Genomic DNA, 25,073 nt, shown 5'->3' with positions numbered 1-25,073 from the left:
CAAATTCCTCCAAAGAGGTGTGTCTGTGTACTAGCTGTTTCTTCTTCTCATATTTCCCATTTACTTTTATTCTCACCCCCAAATTCTCTAGTGTGTATTTTCTACAAAGACATTTTCCTATATAACAACCATCAAAATCAGGAAATTAACATGATACAATACTACATCTAAATCTCAGACCCCATTCAAGTTTTGTCAGTTGGTCCAACAATGCCCTTTACAACAACCGGACCAGGCCTAGAATATGTTACAATATGTGTTGGTCATGTTCCTTCCATCTGTAACAGTTCCTCAGTCTTTCCTCATCTTTCATGACTTTGACATGTTTGAAGGTTTTAAGCCAGTTATTTTGTGAATGACCATTAATATGAGTTTGTCTGATCTTTCCCCCTGCTTCAGAAGCATGATTTCCAGTACCTTTGGCAGGAAACGATGCAATGTCCTTCTCATTGCATCCAATCAAGTGGCACCTGACTTCAACTAGTCCCACTACTGCTGACACTAACTAATCACTCACGGTGATAAATGGCAGGCCTCTCCAGTATAAAGTTACTTTTTTCCTTTATGATTAACCATGAAATATCTTTTTCCTCATCCAACTTTCCATTTATTCATGTATTTATTTATATCCGTATGGACTCATGGGTTCCTAATTTATTCCATGGATTATCACTCCTAATTATCATTATTTATTTTTATGCTCAAATTGCCCTACATTTGGCCAGTGGAAGACCCTTTAAGCTGGTGTGTTTTTGACATGTCGTCATTCTTTGAGCACTTCCTTACTTTCTGGCACAAGATATTTCAGGCTCACCTTGTACTTTCCCTGCTCTACCCCTGGAATCAGCTATTTCTCCAAGGAACCCTGATTCCTTCTTAGTGGAGAAAGATATTCAGAGGCCAAGAACTGGATACTAGATACGCTCACTGCTATTGGTGTATCACTACTCCCAGCCCTCCCAAAGAACAGATCTAGAGTACACGTCCAGGCACACACACACGATACATGACAGATAGATACTTACACACTTCTCTCTCTATTTCGTATCTACATAAATTAAAAACTATGTTCACATCAATCTCCAATTTAATCTAACAGCACCAACATCCTTTCGATATTTGTAACTCCTTTCTCCACAGTGAAAAACCTGCCTCCCTTTACCCTTACTGATCCCCAATATGCCACCAATCTCCCACTGCTGCTGCTGTCACTCCCCACCTAGGTCCCTCCTGGCTGTGCTCGGCCTCACACCACTGTGAGTCGGCTGTCGCTGCCCGCTTTTCTGTTACTCTGCATGGGGCTGATGCCGCTGAGCTCAACCGTCTGCATGGACTCCCCCCACTTCACCTGGGCTCCACCACCGAGCCTGGCTGCCCTCCTGCATGGATGCCGCACCCTTCCACTTGGGCTTCAATATACTGCAGTGAGGTATAGCTGCCGCTCTCCCCGCCCTCCCACATAATCCTCCTCTTCATTGTCCTCATGCTGTGACACCCCACACCCTGAGCATGACGTCTCCTCACAGGGAGACTGTCCTCACCCCAGGGAAGCTTTCACGTAACATTACAGGTGACTGTCCTGCGCACAAGCCATCCTTAGACTCAGGTTCGGACACTGCTCCAGACCATCACGGCTTTCAAGCCGTGAGGACACCAACCTTGTTTGCTCGGCCTCACCTGAACTGTTCAGAAGGGAGAAGGGAGAAGGAAAAGATCCTGCCATTCACCTCGGATTGTTTCATAACCCCCAACTATCACTTCCCCCGCGTACCCTGAACTGGAAGGATTCTTACTTCATATAGTTTGCTTATTTTAGAACCAAAGTGAATTTGTGTGTTCCAGACATTTTAAAAAATAACGTTTCTGACAACTAAATAATTAGGTAGTCTGTGTCTATCAATGGTACTTAGAATTATAGAAAGGATTCGAATTCATTAAAGAAAAAAAGAATAAAAATAGACTTAATGTCTTATTAAATCTTTTAGCTTTCTAGGTAAAAATGTTTTAACCACAAAATGTATCAAAGTAGAATGTGGTTACAGTAAGGTGTCTGAAATAGAAATATGGACCTTTCAAGTCAGACCAAAGTATTTCCTCTCTGCCCATCTGCCGTTATTGCTCAGGAAGGCTGATTCTCAATTTTAAAGTGCATGATCTCTACCTTTAAATTATATTTATACTTAGAGCATTTTTCCTTTGTTCTACTCCCACATCTGAGAAGCAATAACAACTCTGTATGTAATTTATTTTTGTGTTAGAGTATTTAAAGGTTTGCTAAAAACTAGAGCTTTATAGCATCAAGTGTACCAAGTTTGCAGAATGAACATGTACAACCTATTATTTTGTAGATTAACATCTTTTCTATCATGTATTCAAGATAAAATCTTGGGTGGCAGTAACACAAATAAATCTAAAAGGGTTTATATTTGCCTCAGTTTTTATTCCAACATATAATTCAGCAGTTGTTGCTTGCTTATAAATACTGTATAGTGAGACAGCGTATTACCATATTTATACATGTGTTTCAGACTCATTCATTCATTTATTTTTCATGTATTCATCCCAGATAGATTCGTCTTGTCTTATAGTAAACCATCTACTTCTCTGCATCTTTCCTGTCACCACTACTCCAAGCTATAATGTTTCTTGGAACACTGTAGTAGCCTCTTAACTGATCTCTCCATTCCTTTCTAGTCGTTCTCTAATCCGTTTTTCACACTGTAGCTAGAGTGATCTTTTCAAAATACAAAGGTAATCATGCCAAGCAATACAGCACAATTGTTAAGAGCACTGATTCTGGAGCCATACTGCCTGGGTTCAAATCTAGACTCTGCCATTAATTAGCTGTGTTACCTTGGACAAGCCACTTAACCTCTTGACCTCAGTTTCCTCATCTGAGGAAAACGGAGATGTCAATAGGTGTATCTTAAGTGGTTATAAGGATTAAACGAACTAACAAGGTAAGGGCTCTCTGAACGGCAGTCTGCCTCATCAAACCCAACCAACACATTTTTATCAGCTCTGTTTGTATCTGTAGTGTTCCATTCATACTGGCGGGTTTTGTGTTTTGTTTTTGTTTTTCCCATTTGAGAAAGGGCCGCACACGCTAATGTTTGAGGGCCTTTGCACATGATACCCCCCTATCTGAACTCACCCTCCTGCCCTCTCACACACACTCGTTGCCTATTAGCACCTACTCGTTTTTCAGATCTCTCTTATATCCTTTCCACAGGGAGACCCTCCCTGAACCTGGAGGTGGGCTACGTTTTTTTTTATGCTGCTATCATCTTAAAAGAATTTTGTTCCTTTCCTTTATAGCACTTCGTTCTCTGTGTCACTATTTAATCAATAGCTCTCCTTTCCACCATGTCTGATTTTGCTCATATTATATCCTTAGTGTTTAGCTGAACACTCATTTATTGAATTAAATGAATGAATAATAACTGCCATCCGTGCCAGGCATTGTGTTAAGTGCTTTACATATTATCTCATTTAATCTTATCTGACGGTAGGTATAATTACTCCTATTTTGCAAATGTGAAAAGTAAGGCTTGGGGTTTAGGAGCTAGTAAATGACGCTGGGCTAGGTGGGAGATACAAAGAATTAAAAGTAAATCCTGAACTAAGAACTTATAGTTTACTAAGAGCTGAATAAATGCTTCAAGTGAACACAGAATAAGTTACATACTATTTGTGCATTAGTATTGCAATGTTAGTGCTTGATCTAATGTCATGTGATGTTTTAATGCACTAATATACTAATAAAATTAAACGAGAAAGAATTTAGATGTATAAACATTGCAAAAAGAGAAGGCAGAGTATCGTGACTTGTAGATCTAATACCCACAATACCTGGAAAACTCAAGAAAATGACTGAAAAACTACTACAAAATAAAATAACAATTCATTAGGGTAGCAAGGTCCAGAATTAATATAGAGAAATTAGTCACATTATATATACAATTACCAGTTAGAATTTCTGCGTTAGCAAGATACCTTGGGGGGAAAATCCCCAATCTACCAGAGTGCCTGGCTCACACACCTTCCAGTCTACCTACTACCTGATAAAATAAGGTACAAAATCTTTCCGAATGGCCTCCAAGGCTCTGCCCACCATCTTTCTAGCTTCATTCCACACCACTCCTCCCCATTCAAAGACGTGCTAAGCTGAAGACAAGTCCTTCTTACCAGCGTGGCCATTTCCATAAGGCCATTTCTACTAGACACAGGGCCTCCTACAAGGTAAGGCATCCACAATGTCTGTTGAATGTGTGAATGACCCCCCAATAAAGAATTTAGAAATTATTGGGTAAATTAGATCCATTAAAGGTACTAAAAAAAAAAAAACTTCTGGAGTCACAAAAACCTGGGTTCAAGTTTAGTTCTGCATGGCAAAAGTTAACCTTTCTTATCAGTTTCATCTTCTATAAAATGGGGCTATCACCACTTACTTCACTGAGTTGGCACGAAAATAAAATAACATCTACCAGAGTGCCTGGCACACACACCTTCCAAACTCGAAGTTCCTCCCTTCCCCAAATTCAACTCTTTCAAAAAGACATTCGGCCAGAATTATAGAAAATGGCTCAAAATCACTTGTTAATTTACTTAACACTTTTCTTTAAAATGACTTATAACACAGAAAGATAAAATAATTTTTAAAGAGATTAGAAAAAATGAAAAAAGACATAGAAATAACATGGTATCAAGAATGAAACATAATCAGACGAAAAAATCCTAAACACTTGCTAACAGTGAACCAGAAATCTGACTCTAAGTTTTCTAGCAGCCAAGTTCAAAACAGGCAATGCAAATAATCATAGCAAACAGTTTGTATACAATAAAAAAGCCTAAGAGAAACGTCTCGCATGAGCCCCACAGAGAACACACTATAATGCAGTGGACAATATTCTAAACAGAGTCCTTATGGTAAACTGACCAATTGGTCAGGCCTTCAAAAAATAACCTCTCTGCACATACACTGGGCTGGCTTCTAAACAAAAGTAATTCAGTGAAGGTGGTGTACCGTTCACAGTAAAGAATGAAGGCTCTGAATACAGAAAGACCTGAATTTATATCCTGGTTCTACCACTTACTACGAAGTAGTTTTGGACAAGACACTTAACCTGAGCCCCCAAAAGTAAGATACACTGCCTAAAATACAGTAAGTATTCACTAATTATTAGATTATTCCTAGTGGTGTTACTAAAAGCAATTCAGTGGGAGTGGAGAGCAAATATGATGAACTCCAAGTACAAGAGCTTTCTAATGTCCTGGTTTAACCTCAGTATAGCCGAGTGTAGAGCATGTAAAGCAATGGGACCCAAACTTTGGTATGATCCGAATCCTGTCACGCGGGGTCTCAGCTCCCACTCCCCGCACGAGAACGCAGGATTTGGTAAGCCCAAAAAGGAACACCTACAGAGCCCTGGATAGGGGGTTCATACCGCTATATTCTCGCTGGCGGCTGGGTTAGAGACACAGGAAGCAGGAGCCACACAATGCGCAATCCGCCGTTCACTTCTCTGTCAACCAACCAATCAACCAACGTAGCCACGGCAGTTATATCAGTGGCCAGTGGCTAACCGGTAACAGCTGATGGCCATCTGATTACAGCCGACAGCCATCTACTACCCGAGCCAACACCTTTCCACATGAGGCCGAGAGCCTGGAAACTGCTCTCTGGGACTCTGTCCCCACAATCACCTAGGGCTGTTTTTCAAAAAATCCAAATTCCTGAGCCTTATTTCCAGAGATTCTGATTCAGGTCAGAGTACAGCTCGGGAGTTTGTCTTGTTGTTACTGCCTTTCAATTCCTGGAGATGACTAGAAAGATCATCCAGATACGAGGATTGCTAATTAACAGAATTATTAACAGTAATAATTATTAACAGTAATGTTTCTCAGCCTGTGGTAAGAACCACAATTAACAAAAATTAACAGCTAATTAACAGAATTATTAACAGTAATGTTTCTCAGCCAGTGGTAAGAACCACAATCACCAACAAAGACTTATAAAACTCCCGATGGCCAACTAGTAGCCCTAGAACTTAATAAATCAGAATCTCCAGGCCAAACTAGCCAAATGACAAAAGCTGACTGATATAACAGAGAAGTTGTTGTTGTAGTTTTGTTGTTGTTATTGTTCAATAGAAAGGCATAAAAATCTACAAAATAAATCAATAACCTCTGGACTATCAGAAGTTGAATGTAGGAATGATCAACATTTTACTTAACCAAGAAACAATTAGGATAAATAAAAAAGAACTAAGTCCTCGACCTGGATAATACAATCAAAACACTAAGAGAAAACAAAAATGTGACTTCAATTCACATAACAACTAACATTCTATCTACACTATAAATAAGTACCACCGAAGCATTTGAACCCTGCATCACTAAAAAAGAATATTGCCATTACTTTTCTTAGGCTAGAACGGAAGAACAACCAAAATATCTTAGTTACGAGCATTAACTAAATTCTGCAATAAAATTCAGAATTCAAAAGGTCATGCATGAATTATGCAGAATGCTTTCCTTATTTTAAAATATCTCCTATACCCCAAATGTCCTGGTCTTTCATAGCTGAAACTACTGAGCTCTAATCACATAAGAAAGCTTTCTACCTAGCCAATGAAAAGGGCTGCTATCATAGAGCTAAGGGAAGGAAGTCGAGTGCCAGATAGCTGAAAAGTTTCTTAACAAAAGTAAGATGCCATAGCTAATATTTACACTTGAATTTTAAGTTTCTTAAATTAAATGCCAAAATCAAACATCTTTTAGTTTGGAAGGGTGGCTGACAAGTTCCAGGAGAAACATCTAATGTAAAACAATATCTTCTTAGTATCACAATTAAATTTCTCCTTTTCTCAGCACAGTACAACTGCCATCAATAACGGTTTTTATTTATATTTTACAAATACATACTACCAAGGCAAATTAAGGTGAATACTTACATTTAAATATTAACTGAGGTGAACAGACATATCTCCACAGAAGATATACAAATGCACAAACAACACATGACAAGATGCTCAAGATCATGTCACAGGAAAACGCAAATCAAAACCACAATGAGATACCACTTGATACCCACTATGATGCTATAATCAAAAACTAAAATAATACCCAGTTTGGCAAGGATGTGAAGAAATCAAAACCGTCATATATTGCTAGTGGGAATACCAAGTGCAAAACAGTTTGGGAATTTCTAGTAAAACATAGTTACCATATGACCCAGCAATTCTACTTAAACATACGCCCAAGAGAAATAAAAACATCTATCCACACAAAAACTTATCCACAAATGTTCATAGCAGCATTATTCACAATAGCCAAAAGCAGAAACAACCCACATGTCCATCAAATGATAAATGGGTTAATAAAATGTAGTATGTACATACAATGAAATATTATTCAGTAATAAAAAGAATGAATTACTGATATATGCTAGAACATGGATGAACCTTAAAAACGTGCTTACTGAAAAATGCCAGTTTGGGCGGCCGGTTGGCTCAGTTGGTTAGAGCGCAGTGCTCATAACACCAAGGTCGCCGGTTCGATTCCCACATGGGCCAGTGAGCTGTGCCCTCCACAACTAGACTGAAAACAATGACTTGACTTGGAGCTGATGGGTCCTGGAAAAACACACTGTTCCCCAATAAATAAATAAATAAATAAATAAATAAATAAATAAATAAATAAATAAATAAATAAATAAAAATGCCAGTCACAAATGACTCTGTATTGTATGATTCCATTTATATGAAATGTCCAGAATAAGCAAATCTTTAGAGAAAGAAAGACTGGTGGTTTCCTAAAGCTGGGGTGGGGGAACAGGGGGAAATAGAGAGTATCTCCTAATAGATACTGGCTCTCTTTTTAGGGGGAAAAAAAAAGTCACAGAAAAATAAATCAGTGGTGGGGAGAGGGTCAGGGAGGAGGGAGGGATGAATAGGTCGAGCACAGAGGATTTGAGGGCAGTGAAAAACTACTCTGTATATTATAATGGTGGCTACATGTCATTATACATTTGTCTAAAGCTATAGCACGTACCACACCAAGAGTGAGCCCTAATGTAAACTATGGACTTTGGGTGATAATGACGTGTCCAAGTAGGTTCATCGATTGTAACACGTGTCCCACTCTGGTGGAAAATGTGGATCATGGGAAAGGCTGGGCTTATGTGGGGGCAGGTGGTGTTACGGGAAATCTCTACCTTCTGCTCAGTTTGGCTGTAAATCTAAAACTGCTCTTAAAAAAAAAGTCTATCAAAAGATCAGAGGTTGGGGTGGTGAGGGATAAACAGGTAAAGCACGGGGGATATTTTTTTTTTGGCAAGAGGGAATAATTTTTTTATTGCAGTAAGGTCGTCATAACACAAATTTACCATCATAACCATTTTACATGTACAATTCAGTGATGTTAAGTCCATTCATACTGTTCTGCAACCATCATCACCACCCATCACCAGAATTCTTTTCATCTTCAAAACTGAAACTCTATACCCATTAGTATAAACAGTAACTCCTCATTTCTGAGTCCTGGGAGGTTGCTCCCCCCAGCAACCACCATTCTACTTTCTGTGTCTACTCTAGGTACCTCCTATAAGTGGAATCCTACAGGATTTGTCTTTTTGTGACTGGCTTAATATAATTTAGCATAATGTCCTCAAAGTTAATCCATGTTTGGTAGCATATGCCAGCATTTCCTTCCTAGATTTTTAACGCTTAATATTCCATTGTATCTATACACAGCTTTACTTATATATTTATCTATTGATGAATATTTGGGTTGCTTCTACCTTCTGGCTACTGTGAATAATGTTATAACCCTGCATGCAATTTTTCTGGGTATATACCCAGAAATGAAATTGCTGGATCATATGGTAATTCTATGGTTAATTTCCGAGGGACAGCCATAGTGTTTGTCACAGCAGCTGCACCATTTTATATTCCTACCAACAGTGTACAGGGCTTCTAATTTCTTCACATCCTTATCGATATTTGTTATTTTCCACTGTTTCGATAGTAGCCATTCTGATGGATGTAAGGTAGGCCACAGAGGATTTTTAAGAGATGAAACTATTCTATATGACCTTGGAATGGTGGATACATGACATTATACATTTGTCAACACCTACAGAACTTGGTGGCACAAAAAATAAACCTTAATGTATGCTTTTAAAAAAAAAAATTATTGAGAAACTCAGAAGATCCCAGCAAAGAACGCAGACTGTGATAAGAAAATCTAACTATATTATATACGCATGAAACAACTTCATTTAAGAGGATGGGGGATGGTGCTGACCTAAGTAACTTTGAAAATGAAGAGCCTGTAAGACTAAAGGGAAAAGGAACTGCACATACAAGGTGTGATCAAACAATACAGTGAATGTTGAAATAAATTTATTACAGTAAAAGGCACATTGTCATTAATCCCCCTCAAAATACTCCCCTTGCTTTGAACACACTTATCCCATCATTCTTGCCACTTTCTGAAGCAGTTCTGGAAGTCCTCTTTCATGAGTGTCTTTAGTTGCACTGTCGTGGCTGCCTCGATGTCCTGAATCACTGACTTTGTGGATGAGCAAGAAGTCGCCTGGTGCCAGATCCGGTGAATAAGGTGGATGAAGACACATCATAATGTTATTATTTGACAGAAATTGCCGTATACCAGAAGCCATGTGTTTCACGGAGCGTTGTCATGATGGAGGATGATTTACGACACACTTTAAAACACACCTTCTCTCAATCGTAGCTCACACCCGACTGACTGCATCGAACAAGCTGAAACTTGTCACACACTGTTACTAAGGTTCGATGTGCCGCTTCTCATATTGAAGATCCTGCCTTTCTGTTGAATGGCACTCGGCAGCAGCATTCACCGTATTTTGTGATCACAACGAAAAGGACATGGATGTGACATGGATGTCACACATCGCTTCTGGTATATGACAATTTCTGTCAAATAAAAACATTACAGTGTATCCTCATCCACCTGGTAAATACCAGATCTGGCACCGTGAGACGTCTGGCTCTTTCCCAAAATCAAAATGACCATGAAAGGTAAACGTTTTGAATTGATTCAGGACATCGAAGCAGCCACAACAGCACAACTAAAGACACTCATGAAAAAGGACTTCCAGAACTGCTTCAGAAAGTGGCAAGAATGATGGGATAAGTGTGTTGGAAGTGGGGGGGAGGGGTTATTTTTAGGGGGATTAATGACAATGTGCCTTTTACTGTAATAATTTTTTTCTTACATTTAAACATGCACAGTATCTTTTGATCACACATGGTAAGTACTATACTCTAGTTGATAACCTTCTTCCCCAGAGGGCTATAGGTTAACAACTCTGATTTTGCTATAGATATATATTGAAAAGGAACAATTAAGCAAATGAATAGCAGCTGAAGGGAACTATTATACTAGAATGGGAATTTATAGATAGGCAAGGGGAAGAAACTAGAAGGATACATGTGGTAATGGATTAGAGTTGGAGACATCAGTAAGAACTCTAATATAGATACAGATGGTTACATATAGAAATATCTGTACATATGTGTAAATACACAGGTTAGTATATACACATATACATCTGTTTTATCTGCTGAGAGGAAGTAAAAAGAAATGAAATCCCAGTAGCAACAAGCAAATCTACCACCCATATCTTGGTTTCTAATACCATTCTCCAACAAAATAAACCAAGGCTTTTTGGGAAAACTGCTGATTCTAGAACTGGGGCAAGAAATATGCAAGATAAGCCTGAACCATCTTGTAGTCCCAGAAAATACTTTTAAAAATCTTTTTTGATGGAGATGCGTTACAGGGTGCCAAATGAAAGAGCTCCCAATGGCCAAAGCTGGAACAATCTGAATAACAAAATAAATGAAGTAGTATTGGATTATAACCCAAAATATAAAAGAAATATCCTTGAGTCCATACAGACACAAATAAATTATTGAATAAATCAATAAATGGAGACAAATATCCCGTGTAGAATTCCAAATAAATTAGGTAGATACTCCACCCTAACAGAAAGGAATGTAAATTCTCTCTTTAAGTGTGGGCTGCACATGGTGACTTCTTCCAGAGTTTACAGTATTGAAGGAGAGGGAAAAAAATTACACTGGAATAACCCGACAAAAGCTACTTCTGCCAGATAACGAAGAATAATTAATATCAACAGTGATACATCCTACTGATAACATGTACCCTTGAAATGATGTGATTAAAATGACACATGATCTTCGTCCCCAAAACCCATAACCCCAGTCTGATCATGACAAAAAGATCGGACAAATTCCAATAGAGGGGCATCACACAATACACCTGACCAGTGCTCCTCTAAACTCACAAGGTCATCAAACACAAGGGAAGTCTGAGAGCGGCACAGACAAGAAGTAACTAAGGAGACATAACAACTAAATGTGATGTAGAACAGAAAAAGGCATTAAATAAAAACTAAGGAAATCTGAATAATCTATGGACTTCAGTTAATAATGTATCAATATTGGTTCATTAATTGTAACAAATGTAGCATTGCGATGTATCAATTTAAAGAGAAAAGAAGAAAAGCAAGTGCCAGGATGAGGGCCTCTTACTCTCTGGAGACAATTTTACAGCTTGGTATAACATTTAGGTGACTAAGGAACCTGGGTAATGACGGGATATCTTTACTGTTTCCAACATTCAGGAAAACTGTCAACTCACAAAATAAACCTCTGGACTTCTTTCAGGACCTTCTCCTCAGTCGCTGCAGTGCCTTCCCTCAGTCTGGGGTCAGCTCAACTTCACGACCCCCCGTGCATCAGTTCTGGGTACCTGTTCAGAACACGCAGCTGTGCTGGTAGGTGGTGTCAGCTCGGCATGGTGGCCAACAAGCCGCAGCCCGTAAATTCCAAGCTAAGACACATAAGCCCTTTACCACCAGGCCTCTGAAAACGATGATGGGCTGCTTAAACCCCCAAAGACCTCATCTCTAAAATATCTGCTCTGTCACATTTATATTATTGCCTTTTCTTAACTCCTACGCTATTATTCAAATTCAGTCTCTCTCCCTCCCTCTCCCACTCTCTTTCTCTCTCTCGTCATTATTAACTCACTGGGACAGAGACCATAAATGCTATGTTTTGTGATGCCTTGTACCTATTTCCCATCTTTCTTTCTAATAGAACCCTAATTTTGTTCAAGTGGAAATGTGCCCAACTTTGGACAGTGAGACCTAAGGGGAAGTTTGTTGTGGGGACTCTGGGAAAGCTTTTGCCCTCCTGATAAAACAGGCAGATATAGGTGACTTACTTCCTCCCTCCCTTCCTTTTGCCTTAAATACAGACATAATGATTGGAGCTGCAACCACCCCCTTGCAACCCTGCGGGAAAGTCCAAAACTGGTGCAGAAATGCTGACCCTGAAAGTGTTTAGTTCATGAACCCATGTCAGTAGTGACTGTCTGTCTACCTCCAAATTTCTTGTTATATAAGACGAACTATTTGTTGAAGACCTGTTTTAAAAAAAAAAAATCAAGTGTGGCTCCCAACATCATAAACAGCTATGACAAATGTGACTTCAAAAGCCTATACAGTATACCTCAGAAAGAACAGTACACCTCCCGGCTTTCACAAGGATTGGAAAAGAGGTAGAAGATCTGAACAATCCCAGGTAAAACTATCAAGCAAAAGCCCTTAAAGGGATCAAAAACTTCAAACAGGGCCGGCCCGGTGGCTCAGGCGGTTAGAGCTCCATGCTCCTAACTCCGAAGGCTGCCGGTTCGATTCCCACATGGGCCAGTGGGCTCTCAACCACAAGGTTGCCGGTTCAACTCCCGCAAAGGATGGTGGGCTGTGCCCCCTGCAACTAGCAACGGCAACTGGACCTGGAGCTGAGCTGCGCCCGACACAACTAAGACTGAAAGGACAACAACTTGAAGCTGAATGGCACCCTCCACAACTAAGATTGAAAGGACAACAACTGGACTTGGAAAACAGGCCTGGAAGTACATACACATTGTTCCCCAATAAAGTCCTGTTAAAAAAAAAAAAGAAAGAAAAAGAAAGAAATGCCCACTGTTAACACGTTGGTGTGCCCTCCAAAAGGACACACACGTGACTTCAGTGGCTGCACGGTTTCTGGTGTGTGGCAATACCGAAACTTACAGTACACCCAGTTCTGAGGCTGGGTCCTTTAAAAAAACTTCAAACAGCCCAAACCTTAAACTTATAGGTAGGGCATATCAGAGCTCAGTAGGCCCTAATCTTGACAGACATCTTTGCAAGGTCCTGGGATGTCATTTAAGTTTAAACAAAAAAACCCTACAAAACTAATCAACAGCAATACAACTCAGAATAGTGGTTACCTTGGGTGGGGTGTATTTACTAAGGACGGCATAAGGGAGACCCTATATCTTCATTTTGGTGGGACTTACCATGAGTGTTTTCATTTTGTTTTAAATCTTAATGCTGCTCATATAAGATTTGAACACTTTAATGCATGAATGTTGTAGCTTAATGAAACTTTTTTTTTAATTTTATTGAGGAATATTGGGGAGCAATGTGTTTCTCTAGGGCCCATCAGCTCCAAGTCATTATCCTTCAATCCAGTTGTGGAGGGTGCAGCTCAGCTCCAAGGCCAGTGGCTGTTTTTTTGTTTGTTTGTTTTTTAAAGATTTTATTGGGGAAGGGGAACAGGACTTTATTGGGGAACAGTGTGTACTTCCAGGACTTTTTCCAAGTCAAGTTGTTGTCCTTTCAATCTTATTTGTGGAGGGCACAGCTCAGCTCCAGGTCCAGTTGCCGTTGTTAGTTGCAGGGGGCGCAGCTCACCATCCCTTGCGGGACTCGAGGAGTCGAACCGGCAGCCTTGTGGTTGAGAGCCCACTGGCCCATGTGGGAATCGAACCGGCAGCCTTCAGCATTAGGAGCACAGAGCTCCAACTGCCTGAGCCACCGGGCCAGCCACCAATTGCTGTTTTCAATCTTTAGTTGCAGGGGGCACAGCCCACCATCCCACATAGGAATTGAACCGGCAACCTTGCTGTTAAGGGCTCACACTCTAACCAACTGAGCCATCCGGCCGCCCCTCCAGCAGCTCAGAGGCGGCTCGTTGTCTTCAATCTAGTTGTGGAGGGCACAGCTCATAGAAATCGAACCGGCAACCCTGTTGTTCAGAGCTCATGTTCTAACCAACTGAGCCATCCCGCCACTCCAAGTAAACTTTTTTAAAATAAGGAAATTTTCAGATTAAAAAAAAGGTCACAAATATTAATTATATTCAGCCTTGGCAAACAGTAAAGGATGTTAACTTAATTTAGTTCAAGGTCTAAGTCCAGAAGGTTGATTCAAAAGTAATGGTGTCTGTGTTTATTTAAAAGCTATTTACCACAGTCGTTTCAATGATCTTGATTTTTGTAATTTATACTGGGAAAAAAATCTCAACCAACCATCATTAACATTTGTCAAAATTTTCTCAGAATGACCTAACAGTTGTACTCTCTGAAATCAATGTTTTATGGTTTCCCAATTCATTAAGTCTCAATTTACATTTACATTATTCTTACATATGACCATCCATTAATGCTCAGAGCACATGACAAACAACAGAACGTTCATGGTTCTCACTTTTAGAATTCAAAAGGCTGTATATATATAATCATTTGTACTCAAATATTCAAGGAAATGAGAATTCCAGACCTAAAGAAATTGAGATGAAGTTCACAGGAACATACACAACTAGTTATATTTCCAGGTTGTAGAAAGGATCCTTAAATTTAAACAAAGCTATGAGAAATACACACACTATGGGGAAAAATCTTAGTATTCAAACATAATTTGATGATAGTGAGAGCAATCCATGGATTCCCTCATTCAACCAATATTTCAGTGCTTATTATATTCCTATTTCTTTTCTACAAATTAGGTATATAGCAGGAACAAAACAGAGGCCTTTTACTCTCTAGAAACAACAAAATAATGTGCCAAAAAAAAAAAAATCTGACTCTATACATTTATGTTTTTTCAAACTATAACAAATATATAATAGTAATATCTCACATATTTCATGAGGTATTGTTAAAGTCTGATGATTAGTTCTCTATTGAGAACTTAAGGAAAAATTGTTCCTGAGCCCCAATTATTAATGACTAATTTGGATTCAACAGGGACATTTTATAAAAATTTTTATTCTTATTATTCTAGACTTCCTTATCTTGGGCTCCAGACAAATTCTAAATGCTGAATCCCACATTACAAAAAGTAGTCAAATATCACTTTACAAAGAAGTGGTTTTAAATAACTAGTCAATGAAAATTCTGTGAAAGTAATCTCAGAATTAACACATCTTATTATGGGGAAAAAGAGAAAATGATGAAAAGAACAAATGACAATATTAAAATTAACTGTAAGTGCAACAGATTATTTTTAAGCACAATTTGCTTCTATTATCAATTAAGAATTTATATCTCTAAATATTCTAACCTATTTTATTATATGAGAAACTGTGTCTATAATTCAGCTCATGAAACTAGTAATTAAAGCAAAACTGGGAAGATCAAAACTTATTGAATTTTCTCAATGAATACCTCTCACCCTCATAAAAAGCACTGGAGCTAAACAGATATAAAAGCAAAAATATTGTCATAGATAAGGGGGAAAGGTAAAACAGTATAAACAAATTACGGAATAACATTAAAAACATACAACTGATTTCAGAACAAATAACATATTGTTAAAGGACCCAACATCTTTCAAATATTCTTGTAGAGGTGATAAAATCAATACAACTTTCATCTCCTAAAACCCAGAGTTGTTCCTCCTACTACCATCGAGGATTCAGAAGACAGAGATAATCCCTTCCACTAACACAAATTAAGTTTTCCTTCTGTGGATTTTTAAATTGTCTCAAATTGAGTTAGCTATATGCTACTGCATAATTATGTGCGCGTGCGCGCGCGCTCTCTCTCTCTCTCTCTCTCTCTCTCTCTCGCTCTCTCTCACACACACACACACACACACACACACACACACACTCTTCATGAATGTGAATCAAGCATTCATTCAGCCAGATGAACCTCTTAGCCTGGTCTCAGTCTACCCTTCATCACTATTTTCAGGCTCACATTCAAAACCAAGCCAGACCTAACCACTATACTCAGGTCAGTCCAGCAAACATTTTCTAAAGATCCTGGTAGCGTCTGGCTCTATGCCAGGCAGTGCACTGGTAGCTGAGGATACAGTAATGAATCAGACAATGAATAAGCAATGAGTAAGACATGATTTCTGCCCTCTAGGAACTTCTCAGGAACCCCCATATGCAAAAACCCTCCTTATTCTAAATATCTTTTTGGTATGTCTGATACACTATACATAGCCTCAACTAATATATGGAATAGCTCTTGCTTCCTATCAAACAAAGCCTTTCTAAAAATCATTTCTTACTAGCTTTGTAGGTATTATTATGTTCCCCAAAGTAGAATTTTCATTTTTTTTGTTATTGAGATGAAAATGTTTAAAGACTGTAGATTATTAAGTAAAATACCACTTGTCGGTATACACAGCAGGTGCTCCATAATGACAAACCATTACTATTGTCTTGTACTACTATTACTCTCTTGTGTTACTATTACTATTGTATTCTCTCTTACATTACTACTACTATCCATTACTATGACTATTTTCTGCCTGCAAACATGGGTCGCTATATAGGAAAAAGTAGGTAGAATATATTTTTAAGTTTCCAGCCAAAGCCACATTTTATAGATGGGGGAGAGGAGAAAGAATGAGTGTTTTAAGATAAAGGAAGGGAAGGGGAATGGAAATGAGTAGTTTAAGGAAGTAGGGACACAGAAGAGACAGTGGTTAGAGGCAGCTCTCCAGCTCCTATCTTATTATTATAATCAGGACAGGTGTCTTGATTAACTCTCACCATCCTTAACGAATAACATCTGTGATACAATGTTGAATACGAAAATTCTACCAACAAAAGGGAATGTAAGATATAAACATTACACCATGACTGTTTTCCAAAGATCTGAATGTACAAGAAATTAACTACAATATAAGGAAGGAGGTCCCATATGAGATGACAATATGCAGAAGGTGTAGCCTGAAGTGGGGCCCTGATAGGAGCTGGTCAACAGAGGATATTCTGGACAGTGACATCAACATGTGGGGGAGAACTTGGAGTTAAAAAAGGAATTATCACCTCAAGATGACTCTAAGTTTCCTCACAAAGAGCCTTCATACATCTCACCATACACTGAACAGTGCTTCCCTATGACAGACACAATAATTATTTTATGTTTTAAACTTAACTAAATTCTTACACCGGTTTCATGACTTTTGAAAAGACACCACATTCACATTGACAAAGGAGTTTTATTTGTCAACCGTCTCTAGATAAGTGCCTTCTTAAAAATTTGAAGTAAAACTAAAGTCAATATTACAGATACGGTCTTTATAGACAACAATGGGACCAAATTCCTTTGTTCTAGACAAATCTATTAATGTGGCCTAAGATTTCCTCAGCTATTTTGGCAGTCAAGTCACCAAGCTATCAGTCAGGTAAATTCACAAGAACTACCTTTAGGTCAGTTCTTCCCCAATCTGTAAAAAAATTTTAACCCCAGTACCAAAACTTAACTTTATCATTTGGCTTCAGTTTGTTTAGACTTTCTTGAACTATTATCTAAACCACCTAATCTATGATCACCTACAAAAGCCTTCAGAACCATAAAGACGTCCTCCGGCACATATTAATCAGTAACCAATACTCTGGGTAATGCAATAAACTATCAACTGGCAAAAAACATGCATGATCACCTATGGGCATCGTTTTAGTCAAAAACAAAGAAAATAATTAACCCAGCCCTACACTCAAGGGGTTGAGTACACTTACAGTATACATAAATGTTAAAATAGAAGCACTATATAAAGTGCTTTGAGGACAAAGGAAGAATTAAACTAAAGGGCTAAGACTGGGGGTGTTACATAAAGAATCCACTGAATCTATCAGCCAACATACATTCTTCAATTTCTTCCAAAAAGATGTGAGATTTGTATAATGCACTCAGCTAATAATATGATATAAATAACAACAGTATTTAAATAATACACTCTTAAAACTAAGAACCAAAAATCACATTGACCAGGCATAAAAAAGGTTTATAAATCCCTATAAATTAAGTCAAGATATTTGAACCTACCTTCTAACTTCCAGACTACTCTATTCATTTCCCTTGGGGAGCAAATTTTTTAATAAATCATGATATGAATGTGATGTGCTCAACCACGTATTTTTTCGTATCTATGAGTATACACACACTCACAACACAAACATGGATTTTCGTTGTTGTTGTTGAACTTTAACCAAGCTCAATTTCCTTACTTATAAAAAGAACTAATAATTACAAAATCTGTGCTTTGTGAAATCATTAATTCATATTTGGTCTGTTTTTTATCCAACCATTCTTCCTGTGGTAATAAAGAAATCAACACAATAAACAATGCCTAAGATGTTACCTGATAGTGACACTGCATCTTGAAGACATGAAGACGCTGCAGACTGTTTGATATTACCCACAACACAGAACTGAGTCTCTAGCATACATTCACTATCTTACCGAAACGCTCATTCAGAACACTAGAAATCCCTTACAGCACAGCTCAAATTTATTACCAGTTAATTCCTATCCCCTCACGTGAAACTATACATCAAAAGTGACACAACACACTTGACCTATCACTATTAGTTCTGTTCCCCGCAATCAGTATTAGAGTGGTTCTCTATTTTATTACTTTATTCTCAAATTTAACATAAATCTTAAGAAGCATTAAGACATCAACACAACTCCAATGAATGCTATAAGAAAAAAACTCAAATTGAGTGCATTTCTGCATATCATCATTTTTTGTAACATCCTCTCAATATTCAAACCTTTGGGACAGTAATGTGATCCTAAACATGGGCTAATATGAGAAGTGGTTTCTAAATTCGAACTTTCAAGAGAATTTTCCCAACCTCAAATTCCTCAATGGCAAGACCACAGTGTCGGTGTTTGTTACAATCCACTGGAAGCACAATATCCTTTTTCAAAACTGAGAACAGTAAAAACAGGAAGTCTAGTGAAATTTTTGTAAGGTCTTTTCTGGTCCTAACAATAGTTCTCTACACCAATTTCTACTTATCTAAGGATTAAGCATCCAGTTGATATTATTCTAATAAACGTTTCCCTCAAATCCTCAAACCACTAAAAAATTTAAGAGATTAAATTATAAGAGAAAAATTAATTTAAAATATTTTTCATAATTTTCAAAAGACACAAAACAATTTTTAGTTAGAACAGAAATTCCCATCTCTTCTACAGTTTACCTTTTCAAATTGCTGAGAAACTATTCATATGCTGAAAGTAAATAACCAAATTACAGGAGACAGTGAGGGTCTGGTAATAGCTTCTGAATGCATTATATTCTTAAATTTAAAATTTCTTTAAAACTTTAAAAATTGCATTTTAGTCTTCACTACAATATTGTATTGTTTCTCCTTAAAACTGTTCTATAGTGTGATAGTGTATCTTTGAATCTTAAGAGTTAAAACTGAATAATATTCCTCCACTATTTTCCTATATGTACTCTTAAAAAGTATTCTGCTTACATTTTTTGCTCCTTCTGAAACGCAGATCATTTAGGTATGTAAAAATAAAAATACTCTCTAATAAAAATGGAAAATAAAACTATACCTATCTCCTTTAATTGATGACACGCTATAATCAATTATAGAACTACAAAACCGCACACTATAATCAATTATAGAATGTACAAAACCAAAGGGAAAAGACATAATGCCTGAGAATCTAATCAAAGTAAAAAGTTAAGTGTTACATAATTCATTTACTACGTATATAATCCTCCCCAATATAAGAACAATTAATGCTATCTAAGAAACGAAATGGAGAGGCAGGCTCCTGAGGTATTTTCTCCCGGGTGGTGTGTTTACAGACTAAGCAAACACTTGTCCAGAACGTAGCAGGAGATTCCTGAACTAGCTAAGTAGATGTTCAACTAGATGAACTCTAAAGTCTCTTTCAATCCTAATATTCCCAATCTGTGAGTAAAGTGTGCAAAATAACATAAGAAAACATTTTGCCCTTCAATGAAGGATCTGCCTTCATTCCCATCCTAACTGCAGGTACAGTGACCAAAAAGTTCATTCTCCCCTGCTCTGCAGTGCTTCCACGAGATCCTCGTTAACAAAAGGCACGGAAAATATGCACAGGTGGGATAATAAGGGGAGTGGCTGAAGCCAGACCGCTCTCGGGACAGCGCCCCCACGCCCCCTGTCCCTCCGCAGCACCTGAGAAATCACTGCCCTCCACTCTTCCACCCTTCAGTGGCGGCGTCGCGAGCGAATTCCGTGACCTATTACAGCCCACCCGCACCTTGGCCAGACACTGGGCATTGTCTGGAGCCTCCAGCGCCCAAGAAAGGCAAGCAAGAAAGAGAAAGAAAAGAGGGAACACGAGTGAGAATAAAGAACAACGGAAGGGGAAGTAAAGCAATTGGGAAGTCCTACGCTCCTTTTGGCAAAATTGGCTTCCCCATCGATCCATTTAATTCAGATCCCAAAAGCCAACCCCCCACGGCCCCCACGGCAGCCCCAGGGTGGCCCAGGGGGAGTTCCCGAGGCTACGCGGGTCCGAAGCAAGGAGACAGGGAGAAGGAAATGGGCGTGTGGGCTGGGCCCGACTGGCCGGAGGCCGGACTCCGAACAAAGCCGCCGGGCTCCCCCTACCTGGGGCCACAACGGCGGGCGGCGCCTCACTGCTCCCCGCGCCACCCCGGCCCGGCGACGCCCTCGCCTCGGGGACCCTCGCCCGGGCGGAGAGCCGCGGTAGACCCCCTTCCCGCCCGCGAACAGCGCCCCTTCGGGACAATGGGCCCCCTCCCCCGCCTCGAGGCGGGGAGATACAAAGGCAGAGAAGCGCGGCCCGGCACGGAGCCAGGCGTCCGGAAAGTGCCGGCGGAGGAGGGAGAGGGGAAAGGAGGGGAAGGCGGCGGACGCGGGAGCCCGCGGCCGCTCCCCCGGCCGGCCGAGGCGCTGCCCGGAGCCCCACCGCCGCGGCAGAGGCGGGAACGCAGACCAGCAGCCTTTCAACCCCGGGCCGACAGGGTCTGCACACAAAGAGGAGCGGGACCCCCAACCTCCGCCAGGGCCGGGGACCGCCCGACGCGCCCTGCCGGCCGACGGTCAGCCGCGCCTGTCCAGCCCGCGCCCCTCGGGGGCCGGGTCCGCGCGGGGCGCCCCTCTCCCCGACTCACCCACAGCTCCGTGCCCCAGCTCATGGTGGAACTTGAAGCGACTCGGGCCGTCTGGCTACCCCGCTGTCCGTCCGTCGGCTCTGCCGTCAGTCTGTCCGACCTTGCACTGGCTGACCGGCGGGCTCGCGGCTGTGCTGCTCTACCTCCGAAGGTGCCGCCACAGCCAGGCTCCCCAGTGAGTGAGAAAGAGTCGACAGGAGAAGCCGCCGCCGCGTCCCCGCCTCCTGGAGCCGGCAGGGAGGGGGCCCGGGCCGAGGGAAGGCGGGACCCAGAGAGGGGAGGGGGCGGGGGGCGGGGCGCGGTGCACCCTGGGATCGGGGCGGACCCGCGCTCTCCCGGCCGCAGCGGGCAGGGTCGTCTCGCAGGAAAGTCAGCCACCGGCCGGGTTCTCTGCCGGGTCCCTTCCCGCCCCCTCCCTGGGGTCTCGGACAGTCCCACTGCCGCCGCTCGGATCTCTGTCCAAGATGGAAAAGGAGCGAGGCAAAAGACGCCCACCGCCCTTCTCTTAGAGCCCCCTTAGATGAGGCTACTCGAGTCATCCGCCTTTCCTGCTTCTGCTCCTCCACTTGGGAGAAACACTGACAAGGAAACCTCCTCCAAATCCCTGGCTTTCGATTGTGGAGAGTTGCTTTTTATTTATAAGGAAAAAAAGTCTTGATGGTTAAGGTGATCTTAAAATGTGCAGCAGTTGAATGTCAAATGCGCATGCAACGTGCCCCTGATTCTTTTTCTAATAAAACATTTTAATTTTTATAATTTCTGTTAGGAAATCATAAAAAGAGGCAGGTCTTGCAGCATTCATTTGGGGATGAATTTGCCATGACACGAGGTGAAAGACATGGATAAATGTGTGCCAAGCTCTCACCTGCAGGAAATGAGACTGAGCTTGCCGGTTTTCTGGAATGGGCACCTTGTGTATAGGGATTGCATAGGAGCCAGATTCCTCCCCGGTTGTGCAAAAAGCCTATTCTATTTGGAACTTCAGATATCTCACATTCAGAATGTCAGAACCGTGGAGGCAGGTCCACCATTTCCTTTTTCCTCAGTGGAGTTACTTCCCAGTGTTTCTGAGCAATCATTAACTACAGTCAGCAAGTTTGGTTGGCGCTATTAGATCAAGTACACTTAACTCCCTAACATATGCTTTAGCATTAATTGCTTGTTTTCTGGACACACACACACACAAACACACACACTTTCAATCCAGTCACTAGTAGAGTACTCCACAGTGTGTCATAAGTACTCCCTAAAAAGGAACACTCATACACTGCTGGCTGGTATGTAAACTGGTACAGCCACTATAGAAAACCGTATGGAGTTCCCTCAAAAAATGAAGAATAGAGCTACCATATGACCCAGCAATCCCTCCTCTAGGTATCTACCTGAAAAAGTTGAAAATATTTATTTGTAAAGATATATGTACACCTATGTTCTTTGCAGCATTGTTCAAGGTAGTCAAGTGTCCTTTGATGGATAATTGGATAAAGAAGATGTGGTACATATATACGATGGACTACTACTCAACCATAAGGAAGGATGAAATACTGCCATTTGCGACAACATAGATGGATCTTGAAATAAGTCAGACGGGAAAGGACAAGAACCACATGATTTCATTCATATGTGGGATATAAAACAGAAAGCAAAAAACAAAACAAACTCATAGACTCAGACAACAGTGTGAAGGTTATCAGGGGTAGGGGGAGTGGGGGGGAGGGATGAAGGGGGTAAAGAAAATCAAATAGATGGTGGCAGAGGGAGACTAGGCTTTGGGGGGGTGAGCGCACAGTGCAATATACAGATAATGTAGTACAGAATTGTACACTTGAAACTTGTGTAATGTGATTAACCAATGTCACCCCAATACATTTAATTTTTTAAAATTAAAATAAATAATAAAAATTAAAAGTTCTCTCTGCCAGTGTGTCTGCATGTGGAACCCCTCCCTGACAGGGCCTGCTCGGGTGCCCCCGTCTCTTCCACTTCAGTCCTGTCCCTGCATAGCTGTGCTCACCCTTGGTGTTGAAGCAAATCGCCTGAATCCTCCTGATGGTCCAACCACCACGTTTGCTACATTCTTTGCTGCCCTTCTCTGAGTCCAGCTTGAGCATACAAATACCCTCTTCCAAATGGGTTATGGCCAAATTTTAAATGTTTAAGTATGCTATGGAGTGAAAAGGCAGTGAAGCATTGACTGAATGAACACTTTCTCTTTCCAATATTTTTCCATGCTGCTTCTATTTCAAATAGAATTACTTTATGATGATTTATGGGCGGCCGGTTGGCTCAGTGCTCATAACACCAAGGTCACTGGTTCGATTCCCACATGGGCGGGTGAGATGTGCCCTCTACAACTAGATTGAAAACGACGACTTGACTTGGAGCTGAGCTGCGCCCTCCACAACTAAATTGAAAACGACGACTTGACTTGGAGCTGATGGGTCCTGGAAAAACACACTGTTCCCCAATATTCCCCAATAAAAATTTAAAAAACAAAACAAAAAGATGATTTATATCATCTAACACTGCCTTCCACCTCCTCTCCCTTCTTCTCACTCCCTAGACATGAATGTATTTAGCAATTACAAGTAATCTTTATGTGTCATGGAAAATGTATTTATTAAATGGATGTCTCATTATTTAGAACCATTCTAATACTAATAATGTTAAACAAAATCTTTGGAGACCCAAAGTTTTCCTGAAAGGAAGGGTTGATTGAGCCACACACTAGCCAGAGAAAGGACCAGGTTCTGTGGCATACAGTCGAAACCACCAGCAGCAGGGCTAGGTGGAGAAGACAAATATGTCCAAAGTCCTGAGGTTGATGGGGCCGTTTTATACAATGACTTTAAGAAAGAATGATGTTAAGTTGTTTTGAAAGAATTTACAGTGGCTATAGATAAAAGGGGGTTGGAAAAGGTGAAGCCAGGAAGGTTCTGAGATAGGTAAACCGTCCATAAGGAAGTAGCATTTATTGCTTCTGGATTGGTTGTGGGCAGCAGTCTGGAACGTTCATGCGTAGGCACGATACCATGGCATCTGGTGGTCCACTATTCTTTCTAGATAAGTGCTGAAATAGCTGCCTGAAAGTTGATTCAAAGTCTCAACATTCAGGAATACGGGCAGTTTTTTGTTAGTTTTGGTCTGCATGCTCCTAACTGATTAAGTTTCCTGATTCTTCCTCCCACTCTCTGGCCTGCTGTAATTTAATTTAGGACATCTCAGATATTTTTTTTCTTGTCACTAAGATTTATTGTTTTTAAGTATTGCCATAAAAGTTAAGGCATATGGAGCATAATTTAAACTAAAATTACATACTTTCCCTTTAAAAAGTAAAATAGTCTACCATTTACATTAAAGAGTATCCTCAACCATACACAATTCCCAAACTGGACATAAAGTCTTATTTCCGAGATGAACATTTTTCTTCTTCCAAAATTTCTGAATAGACCTCTACACTTAAAATAATTTCTCTTCAGAAAGTTAGGTTTGGGGGCACCAAATTCAGATAAAATTTCTGTTATCCTACATAACTATAAAATTTATATATAATTCATGTAACCAACTTAAATTGATCATCTCTTTTAAATAATTATTTGTAACTTATAAAACTCCTTCATGATATTAAAATTCACTATCTACTTCAACAAAGTCTTTAAGCAAAATGTTTAAAAAGTGAAATCACAACAAAAAAAAATATGTTTTGTGTTAGATTTTGTCACAAAAAAAGATAATCAGATTTCAAAGTATTCTTTTTTATAAC

The 25,073-nt window shown here is 40.1% G+C and overlaps 1 protein-coding gene across 3 annotated transcripts in view; it reads right to left on the bottom strand.

Annotated features, from left to right (window-relative positions):
- FNBP1L (formin binding protein 1 like) overlaps nt 1–21,514 on the bottom strand; it is a 98,666-nt gene extending 77,152 nt beyond the window's left edge. Inside the window, exon 1 of one of the 3 annotated variants that reach the window (XM_033114345.1) lies at nt 21,311–21,514. In XM_033114345.1, coding sequence (XP_032970236.1) covers nt 21,311–21,334 — 24 coding nt within the window. In that variant the 5' untranslated portion in view covers nt 21,335–21,514. The remainder of the gene's footprint in view (nt 1–21,310) is intronic. The other 2 variants (XM_033114344.1, XM_033114343.1) reach the window with 2 other exon arrangements.
- Nucleotides 21,515–25,073: the final 3,559 nt, after the last annotated feature.

The sequence above is a fragment of the Rhinolophus ferrumequinum genome, chromosome 9, assembly GCF_004115265.2.
Source record: "Rhinolophus ferrumequinum isolate MPI-CBG mRhiFer1 chromosome 9, mRhiFer1_v1.p, whole genome shotgun sequence".
Taxonomy (NCBI): domain Eukaryota; kingdom Metazoa; phylum Chordata; class Mammalia; order Chiroptera; family Rhinolophidae; genus Rhinolophus; species Rhinolophus ferrumequinum.
This window is presented reverse-complemented; position numbering and strand designations above follow the sequence as displayed.